The sequence below is a fragment of the Solanum tuberosum genome, unplaced genomic scaffold, assembly GCF_000226075.1.
Source record: "Solanum tuberosum cultivar DM 1-3 516 R44 unplaced genomic scaffold, SolTub_3.0 scf00128, whole genome shotgun sequence".
In the NCBI taxonomy this organism is placed as follows: Eukaryota; Viridiplantae; Streptophyta; class Magnoliopsida; order Solanales; family Solanaceae; genus Solanum; species Solanum tuberosum.
Genome location: NW_006239053.1, coordinates 380889 through 392448, shown reverse-complemented (window position 1 = coordinate 392448; position 11560 = coordinate 380889). Strand labels below are relative to the sequence as shown.

Genomic DNA, 11560 nt, shown 5'->3' with positions numbered 1-11560 from the left:
TTATCTCATATAATCACCTTGACTAATGGCACTAATCAACAAGAACTAGCTAAAGAATTTCTTTTTGACAAGAATTGACACCTATCAACGTGCCCGTTTGGATTGACTTATTTTAGGTGTTTTTAAGCTAAAATAGTTTTTAAGCAGTTTTGAAGTATTTGAGTAAAGTTAAGAAGTGCTTATAAACACTTATTTTAAAGTCAAAATAACAAAAATAAGCCAAAAGTCAATCCAAACAGGCCCATAGTCTGTTTATAGAATTATTAAGTCGTTTGGTTGGAAACTAGTTATCCAAGATTAATTATCTCGGGATTAGTTATCGTGGAATAACTTATCTCACCCTGTATATGAAATAATTTATTCCATCACTATGATATAAATGATGGGATAAGTTATCCTAAATATGTCAATCAATCAAGACACCAAACTTTTATCCTAGAACTATTTTTTTATTTTAGAACTATATATTTTTATTCCTCACATCAATTGATAGTGTAGTATATAGTATGAAAGAATATGAATGTAATTATTATTTATATCACTTATGATGGACCATAATCATCACATCAAACCCAAGATGGGGCCACAGTGGGCAAGAGGAAAATGTGTGTGGAAGCCACCAAAGGAGCATCACTCTCTCTGTTACCACTTTGAGAGAGAGACATAGAAACACCTCTCTCTGCTTCAAACTTCACAAAAATGGCTGTCACAATTTCATTATCCCATTTTACCCTTCCTACATTCCTCTATTTTCTTCTTTTATCCACTTCCCACTTACCCATTTTCGCCATTAACATCACCAATCTATTATCTTCTTATCCTGAAATCTCCGACTTCGCTAATCTTCTCGCCACTACTTCTGTCGCCGCCGATCTAACCCAACGCTCTTATCTTACTCTCCTTGTCGTCCCCAACACCTTCCTCCGGTCATCCGATCTCTTGAATAACCGCTCTCCGCCCTCCTCCTCCTCCTCCTCCTCTAATCTCGGTGATGTCCTCCGTTACCATGTTCTTCTTGAGTACTTTTCGTGGTCGGACCTTCGACTTATACCACCCACCGGAAAACTCGTTACCACTCTGTTTCAAACTACCGGCCGTGCCCCTAATAATTTTGGGTCTGTTAACATTACCCGTAATGTTAATTCGAATTCCGTCACAATTCATTCACCTACAACGAACGCTACAATTTTGGGGCTTTTGAAAACCCTTCCTTATAATATCTCTGTTTTTAAGGTCGATTCTCTTTTGGTTCCAAATGGGTTTGATCTTATGGCTTCTGAAACTCGACCCCCTTTGGGTCTCAATATTACGAAGACGCTTATTGATGCTCACAATTTCAATGTTGCAGCTTCAATGCTTACTGCTTCTGGGGTAGAAGAGGAATTCGAGAGAGATGAAGGGGGTGCTGGATTAACGCTTTTTGTGCCAACAGATGAAGCATTTTCCGATATGTCATCGTCGATGAAATTTCAATCGTTGCCGGCGGAGAAGAAAGCTGTTGTATTAAGGTTCCATGTTTTGCATTCGTATTACCCTTTAGGTTCATTAGAATCTATTGTTAATCCAGTTCAACCAACATTAGCTACAGAGCAAAATGGTGCAGGGAGTTTTACACTGAACATTTCTAGAGTTAATGGGTCTGTCGGAATTAACACCGGAATTGTTCAAGCGTCGGTAACTCAAACGGTGTTTGATCAGAATCCGGTAGCGATATTTGGGGTATCGAAAGTATTGTTGCCTCAAGAGTTCTTTGGGAAGAACCCAATTGGTAGTGGTAGTGGTGGTGGAGAATCTGTGGTAGCTTCACCGCCGGAGATATCTCTATCGCCGGTAAATTCGCCGGAAATATTCAGCCCACCAAGCCACTTATCATCGCCGCCGATTTTAGGGAAAGAAGTATCATCGGCGGCGAACAGAAAAAAAGGAATCTTTTTATGGTGCATAGGGTTCTTCTACCTACTAGCCATTAATTAGTTCTGAAATTATAATTTATTTAAATTTTTTCTGCTGCTATTATTTCACCCTTTTTTACACGGCAAATTTAATTTCTGTATCTGTGGAATTGGTTAGGCAGTACCAATTTTTATTTTTATTTTATTTTTCTAGATTATCCAATTCTGCTATTGTAATTTGTAAAGCTCCAATTTTAAATTTTTTCACTACATTGAATCGATGAGTTTATTTACTATAATTTATGTAAAGATGGGTTTTATCGATTTATTTTTCATTAAATTTTATTTATAGTGCCACTGATTGCAGAAAAAAAGTGGACATCTTTGCACTTTGCAGATATGTGTAGATGTGTCATCAAGCACCAGAGGTGAATATATATATTTTCTGTTATGAACGTAGAGTTCGGATCTAACTTTCATGCATATGATTATATATCACATAATTTTGTACATTAAACACCGGACAAATTAGAAGAATGACCTAGTATTTTTTATTGGGCTAGAGATAAATATATTATTCCACTTTCTTATTGATTTATACAAAAAGCTGAATGTCACATATTGGATTTTTAACAGATTTTTGGTTATATACTATAGTAAATCAGAAAATCTAGAAAGTGAAAAAGAAAATCTATTTGCAAGTGTTGGAATATAGTTAGATTGTGGGAGGAGCTCTTTGTAGAAATGTACTTGGATGTATTTCACTTGATCTCAGCAATGTAGTACCCAAAAGAGGTGTTGTTACGGTACTAAAAGCAGCCAATAATTACCCAACATGTGTCATTGTTTGTTGATTATGTTCATGTCAAACATATAAACCAATAAAAAAGGTGCAACAGAAAGATATATAATCAATAGGCCCGAGTTGGACATCCAATTACTTCGATTTAAATTATCTACAGAATTTATGCCTAATATATATCTTTCGGTTCACTGAAAGAGGTGAATAGAGTTCTAATAGAGATATGTAAAAAAAAAAAAACAGCCTCGATTAAGTGTATTTCTAGTTCTAAATGTAATATAACAATGTAGGAATATTTTGAATAGTTTTGAATTACCCCTTCTCATTAATTATGAGAATGTATATAGCCCTATTTCAGCCTGGACCGGTATGGTCTACAAAAAGAACTTATAATTATGAAATCGACTTGATCATCAGATTATAAATTCATAACCCTAATCTATTCTTATTTTGGGTGGAACAAATCTACTAATTCTTTGATTCCCATTAGTAAGACTTTGAACAATAATGGCATAGTTGTAGGTTCTTAGAGGTGAAAGTTGAACTAAAAAGTTCTTTGGTGTGAGCTTTGAGTACATAGTCATTTTTCTTAGGGTCTATTTTTTGTTCAATATCATTTTTGTTAGGGATTGTTTTTTGTTCAATATGAGATTTAGACGTAAATTTAGATTTAATCGTAACCAAAAAAAAAAAAAAGGTTATATATGTCCTTGTAGATCCCCCGTCCTTACATATTTTAAAGGGTCATTGTTAGATTTGATCTGGACATTAGCGTCCTTTTGTGTTGGCTCTTTCATCTTTTCCCGGGAGCTGGATATGTTTATGGACCATTGGACAATCTTTTTTATATGGCATGGAATTTTAAAAAAATATAAATCACCCTGTGGATTTTATTAATAATATTTTTTGAAAATGACAAAATAAAAGGGCCAAATTTTACCTTACTATTTTAAGTGAGGGAGGGACAGACCCCTCCATTAACAAGTATACAAAAAACTAAGAATTTGCAGGAATTAAAAGTTTTTTAAGTGTGATCCCACTAGTGGTCTAGGGAGGGTTGGTGTATAAAAAACTTATTTTTATTTTTATAGGGATAGAAAGGCTATTTTTATTAAATCTTAGTTCAGAATTAATAATAATAATAATTCAAAACATGTTTCCTCTATTATGTTCAATATACTATCCAAGTGTCTTCATTTACTGCTTTCATTTTCTAGGCATATGAGTTTTTGATTAGTCAACGGCAATTTTCCCTATACCATTATAATAGATCTAACAATCACTCTATACGAAATAAGGTAGCACATTCTTATCTCATGGGACACCAATACGAGCTTTCATTTTATTCACGCCTATCCATAATCTAATATGATGTGTAATATCATCGTCGAATTAGATTTTCTTGAATTATCAAACCTAAGATACTTGAAACTCCTTCTCTTGAAAATGATATTGATCCTCACTTCCACGTCCACCTTAGAATAGATAATTTACTCTTAGACAATAAACGTAAGAAGGAAGCTTGAGTAATTAATAGTATACCCAAACTTCTTTTATAATGAATAGAGTTTAAAATGAGAAAAGAAGCTATTATTGAACTCTTGAATTCACGTCTGGGCCATGTTCTACTAAGTCCAATTTGGGCTTCTGTTAATTTCATTCTTGGGCTCATCATTGTCAGGTTCTTTAAAGAGTAAATTTTAGGTTTAGCAAACATAAAAATCATATTTGTATGCTATAGCTACAGTTTGTATAATTGTGCTTCATTACTGACTATTAATCTGTATATTTCGTTCTACATATACATAAAAATCTGTATTTGTATATTTCGGTATACAAACTAAAACACGGTAATTGTATATAAACAAAATTACTACATATATATAACACACATGTATACTGAATGGGTCTATTTGTATATTTTGGTATACAAATGGGATGGCAAAAAAACATGGAATGTTTGCTGCGAATTACAAATAAAAAAACTATGGCTACAACATTTAATTTGAATTAATAGTTTGTTATTTCTTACAATTTTCCCTTCTTAAATATGAGGAGAGAAAATTTAGATGAGAGCCGCTTTTTGCTCATATATTTGAAAAATAGTCACTTCCATGAATTTCAAATTAGGTGAAACTGCGGGACTTAGAACTTCATGACAATGACTATTTTTTAATTGCACGGGTTGAAAAGTTGCTGATTTCAAGCTGATAATTGTTCTTTTTTTGTTTATGACGTAGTGTGTAGATCAATTTGTGTGCACTTTTGACTATTTCATCGGATACCTACTATTTCTTACCAACACAAATATCGAGTAAGGAAGAATTTCCTTAAACTATCTAGTAGAGTACATATATTTTCATGACTAAAACTGTTGAGTGAATACTTTAGGGACTATTTGTTAGTCTTCTGGCCATAAGCATCCACAAATCTTCGACTACAACGTTAGGCTGTAGCTTTCATGTCCAATCTACTGGGTAGTTCTGATTTAACCTAGGAGTAATATGTTGTAACAAGGGAACAGGTCCTTTATGTACTACCTTTCTGTTTGGCCCAAATAGGTTGTAATATTCCTAGTCCTACACCTTCCTCCATTACACTTAAATTGGCAAATGCAACATCTTTTGATTCTCTATTATTTGAAGTTTGACATGCATGTCTCTTCAACACTCTATCTCACTTTTGTCTTTTAGTTTATTGCACCAAATTACAACACCATAACGTACCTGTGAAATTTCACATGTGGAATTTGAGGAGGATAGAGTATACATTCAGACCTTATCACTATATCTCGTGGAAATAAATAAGTTGTTGGCAAAATACCATCGACTCAAGTGCAGCAAATCCAATATAAGGAAGAAGAAATCAGTGGAAAAAACACAGCAACTAACAAGGGGAAATGCAAATCTTACAAGAAAGAATCAAGAACAACAAAATACTGTGATGTGCCTATATATCCTATCACCCTCCCGGCCTCCCCCCTTCCCAAACAAAAAAGATGTGTGAAAATGCAAAATTAAGAAGATATAATTTTACGGAAATCATATATATTTACGTTCCAAACACATAAAGAAAAAGAAAATTAATTGAGACTACAAAATTTGCAAGATCTTGATTTCTATTATAAAAAAAATATTTCTTGTATATCAATTGTATAACAGAAACAACCTCACCTATTAAGAATACAATGTTCGATTTGAGTTTTCTAGTTTAAGCATGTTGGTGGTATAGATACTAATTAATTCATACTACATCTAGCGTCTAATTGATAATTCATCCTAGCTGTTGTCGTATTATTATTAAAGTGGAGTAATATTCTTGGTAACAAGTTCAATGTGTTTCTCAATTGACACTACAACAAAAACAACTTTTAGCGGCAATAAATGTACACATTAATAAAAAGTGCTAAAGTCTTTACCAATATTAGTTAAGTGTCATTAGATCCAATATCGCTAAAGGTTTTAGGGACATATACAAAGAATGCTAATTGCCGCTAAAAATACATATTTAACGGCAATTGAGCTATTGCCGCTAAAGATCATTTTTGATGTAGTGTGAGTCTACTGTGAATTACATTTTTACATGCTATCATAGTAAAAAAAAATTACTCAGAATGCATCTGAAGAATAGCGAGCGCGTTGCTTGTTACCAAAAGAAAAGTTCAACGCATATTAACTTCTTATTTATCAACAATATAATAATTATTATTTCAAAGAAGGAAAGAAAAAAATTAAGTGTTTGTCACATTCTCATCTAGAACATATGTTGACCAGCGTTTTAAAATTCTTTTTGACTATAGTTTCTCCTCTTTTATTTATTTATATTCAATCAAACAACTGTGTTTTGGGTGCATAAAAAGTAAAGAATTCAATGTTAATTGTCAATTTATTGAACTTTGAATTGTACACTATATTAGTAATATATTTACAAATAAACCTTCAGAAAGAGATACTTAATAGTCAAGGGAGAAACGTAGATTATTGTTTTGTTATCTAAGTACAAAAAGACTTCCGTCGAAGACGTGCAGTTTTTAAATAAATTTTGGTTCCTATCAGAATATATATTATTTAAGTTCTAAACTTCAACAATATATTATTTTTATAATAAAGGTTTCATAAGTTCTTCAATCTACCTAACATCGAATCTTTTATATTTAATTAATCAAAATTCACTGTTACTGATGTGCTAATCTCACCATTTATGATTAATCATTTACTTGTCCTTCTCAATTAGACATATTTAAAGGAGATTCAATAGGTTATATACATATAAAATTAATATCTTTTTAGTGTAATTGTTCGATGTAAGGTAACTATACATGCCATATCACGTGGTTGGTACACGAATGTCAATTATTCACCAATTAGTTTATTGCTATCTTCTCACTTGATCTAATCGTCCTAATTTTATTTTTCTAATTTTTTTTATATCTATTTAACATAAAATATTCCAACACTTTAGCTAAAATCTGATAATGCAAAGGCAGATTTTTTATTTTAAAAATGTCAGAGTAGGTAACTTTCTAATGTACGTCTGCAACTTCTCATCTTCAAATATTTTAACTTAATTTGACTATAAGAAGAAAAACAAAAGTCCAACTCCTTCTTCCTTTCGAAAATTAATAAAGTACAATGAGATGTTACATCTTATTTCTAGTTTATTTAAAGGGAAATTAGTAGAACATGCAGTCTTTTTCAACTTATTCACCATGTGCATAGTGAATCCAAGAACATAAAGAAGGAGAAGTAGATCAACTAATGCATTGTTTTTAGTGAAGGTTAAAAGTGAATATAATATTTGACAAAATGAAAATTTGATTTGAGATAAGAATAGAGTTTGACAAATAAAATTACGAAAAATTACTTGAGTGAGTACTTTAAAAAAAATAATTATTGATTTTAATAATATTTATTATTTGTTATTATTTATAGCAATACACAAAAATACTATGATAAATTTGTTATGTATTAAAAGTAAATTATGCAGGTAATATAAATGCATTCCAAATATTGTATTATAAGAGTATTAATGTGTGTGACAAATATATTATTGATGAATAAAAATTTATATTATGTCTTTTATAAATTGTTCTCTATAATATATATTAAAATTGAATTATAAATGTCGAGTGAAAAACAAATTCTTATATATGTTATATATTTTCTTAACATACCATATCTATATAAGTTTCCGCAATATTTAATTTAATTAGAGTTCATAAATGTTGCTTGAATGGCAAGTACCCATTTGCCTTTTAATAAAAATATAAATTTTAAATTTAAAAAAAATAAAAATTAATTATTATAATTTTACATATACATTTAAAAATAAATATCGAACATCAAATAAAAAAACAATGTGAGAGAGATAAAAACAAAATGAGTGTAGTTGGCAAAATGGAGATTGAAGAGAAAGGCAGGCAAGTAGTAGTGGTTGAGGTGGATTTGGTGTTGCTGACGGCTATCAATACACCGACTTTTTTTTGACTATTATTCCCATTTTCTCATCACTCAAATTAATACTTAACATTTTTTGTTTGCTCACTTCGTCTCATATATTATGCCTCTTCTAAAAATAATAATCGAGGAATGAAGATATCTTGGTCATTTGTTAAATGAATAAAAGAAATAGTCTTTAAAATTTTAGATTTAAAAATGAAGATTTTTTCGTAAAAAATTATATATACAAAGATAATAACCTAATTTCGCAATAACAAATTTATCGGTCAAATAATTTGCTATTATAACTTTTTAGAAAATAGGTGGTCTTTTTTATTTCTATTCAACGTTTGATATTTATATCCGAGTCCTGATAGATTTAAATTTGTATAGCATAGGGTTCTGAATTCATCAAAGGAAAAACGATCTCTATCTGTCTACCATAATATTTATGCTCAAAATTTGAATTTGAGATCATTAATTAAAAATAGAGGAATTCTTTCTATTCCACCGCCACGATCTCGATGGTAAATCTTGTTTAGTGAAATTCTTCGAGTTGTTAAACAAGTTTTGGTTGACTCTATAATAGTAGTTCAACTTCAGAAAGGTATAGATAGATGGGTTGAGTAGCCTTCAATATCAGCACAAATGTAAAGTCTAACAAATATATAGACTATAGTCTTGGTCTTAATTATTATATTGTTGAACTTTCATTTATTGCTAGTTTATTTTGAGGGAGGGGGTTCATTCAGTTCGTGTAAGAAAAGAAATTGGTCTGGGACAAAACGTGAAATAGAGGATTTGACAAATCTTTATGTTTTTTTTAGCAAAGGGTCAGATTCAACCAATTATTTTATTTGGAATGACCAATAATTCACTTACTTTTCAAAATAAAATAAAGTATAATAAAAGTAGTACTATTTTGTAATAAAAATATTAAATTTACTAAACTATGATAAATTAATGTAAGAAAACATTGGCCAAACTATTATTCATTGTTCGACTCTTAATGATATTTTAAAACATAATTTAGGCAATGTTTAAGAGTATATATATATTTATTTATTTTTTGTCAGAAGAGAATAATTCAATAGAATATATATTTGTTTGACTATATTGATATTTGTACGTGTGTTTTGCGTGTGTATGTATTGTGATGAAGACTCAAAAAATAAGTGGAGGAAATTGAGGGCATGATCAATCAAGTGGAGCTTCATTATATTATTTTTATAATTAACACTAATTAATCAGTTAATTAGATTAAGTCAAGGTTAATGATACCAAACATTAATTATTTAAGTACACAAATTTGTTTATAAGCGTCAAGGCTATGAAACTAAGTATATATTATTATCTTTCTTCTAGAAAAATTGAAAGATCTTCGACAACGGTGTTCTTCATCTCTATTTGTTCTAATAATTCAAATTAAAAAAAAATTCTATACAAGAATGAGATTTGGAATATGCTTCTATTTTCTTGTAGAAAAAAAAAACAAAATTTATTCATGTATGATTGTACTATACGAAATTATCAAATTCTTATACTTACTATATTTTTTATTTACTTATTCACTTATCTTTTAAGAATCTGCCTTATATTTTATTAATGTAAACAAAACTTAAGTTTGAAATGAATGAACTCTACGTGTTCAAATAATTCTTCGAAAAACATGTCTAGATTTATCCCTCAATTTTTAGCTAAGGTTTAGAATTACTTTCATATTAGAGCTCCACTAAGGAGTCAAGTGCAAAAATAAGACTTTAGGTGAAACGATGGGATAAACATATTCATTGAAGCCGTATAAGTGGAGTTTAAGTTGAGTAAAATGTAGGGATAAGGGTCTGAAAAATACTTCAACTTTGGTCGGATTTGTTGTTGCGATACTAAACTTTCATAAGGATCTATTACCTCCCTAGACTATTTAATACCGTATTTTTTACCCCCTGAACTATTTAATAGTGTATTTTAAAGGTATATATGTGCCCACGTGGACACATTACTATTTATAATTTTGCATTATTTTTAATGTCCACGTGGGCAAATATATATGTTTAAAATACGGTATTAATTAATCTAGAGAGGTAATAGATCCTCATGAAAGCTTAGTATCGCAACAACAAATCTGACCAAAGTTGGGGTATTTTTCAAACCCTTATCCCTAAGATGTATGTAGACCTTATCCTTATTTCGTGGAGGTAGAACGATTGTTTCTAAAACACTTGGCATAATACTAAATATGAAATTTGAGACAATTAGAAGGAACATCCATTAATTAATGAAAGGGAAAAGGGAAACAAAAGTGGGTCATCATCAAAGAGATTGTGGAGAAGGTGCGTTAGGAGGGGGTTCTCCACTTGCAATGTTAAATCATTATATCTTTGAACACTTATTTAATTTACAGTATTATAATGCAAGTGGAAACTTAATTAAGTTTTGTTATTCTTTAATTCGTTAATAAACCTAGGTTCTTCTTCATTATATCATCTTTTTAATTAATTATCTCATCAACTAACCTTATAATAATATTGTACCTTGTCATCAACATCCATCCTTTTAACTATGTGAAGTGTTTTAGGTTAAAATTAAATGTCTCTTTGCTGTTAAAAAACTATTTTATCTAGCACTAGTTGACTTGAAATGTGTAAGCCTTTATTTTAAATTATTACTAAACTAATAACATTAGAGAAATCAAATATCAAGAACAATCAATGGCAATATGTAGTGCTTTTACTTTAACTTCGTAATTTTCTAGCTCGCGCTAATTTTTTCCAATCAGAATATCTTAATTTTTTTTTATCTCAGATAATAATAATATCAAACAAATTATCAGAATCAACGTGGATTATGAGAAGATGTTTGAGATTTTTCTACCTTAAGTCAGAGATATTAGATTCATACATCCGAGAATATTTTATTTTAAAAAAAATTAAATTTAATTGGACACTTATGCAATATTGAACATCAAATGAAAAATATGAATTTTTATAAAATATCATATCGAGGCATATGAATTTGAATATTTATTTTTAAGGAATAATAGCACTTTGGTCCTTCAATAATTTGTTAAATTATGATTTTAGTTTTTATGATATATAAATTAGGATATTTATTTTTTAATAATTTAAATGTGTGCATTTTGACCAGTTTAAATAGGAAATTTGTTTTATTTAGATTACTTTTTATGAATACATTATCCTCAAATGTAAAGTAATAATACAAATTTATTAATATAACACATAGACATTAAGTGATGATACTTCTAATAATTCTGGAAGTCTTTAAGTATTTACAATCGAAATATAAAAGAATACACATTTTAAGTAATAAATTATTAAAATTTTCAATTAAATATCACAATAACTAAAATTAGACTTTAACACTAAACAGAGTGACTAAAAATACTATTCAACCTTTTTCTTTTAATGAAA

The 11560-nt window shown here is 29.8% G+C and overlaps 1 protein-coding gene across 1 annotated transcript; it reads left to right on the top strand.

Annotated features, from left to right (window-relative positions):
• Positions 1–548: 548 nt before the first annotated feature.
• On the top strand, positions 549–2192 carry LOC102594571 (fasciclin-like arabinogalactan protein 4). Its single transcript, XM_006350705.2, has one exon. It carries the CDS (start codon positions 700–702, stop codon positions 1972–1974), a length of 1275 nt encoding a protein of 424 aa, XP_006350767.1. The 5' UTR covers positions 549–699; the 3' UTR covers positions 1975–2192.
• The last annotated feature ends 9368 nt before the right edge of the window (positions 2193–11560 follow it).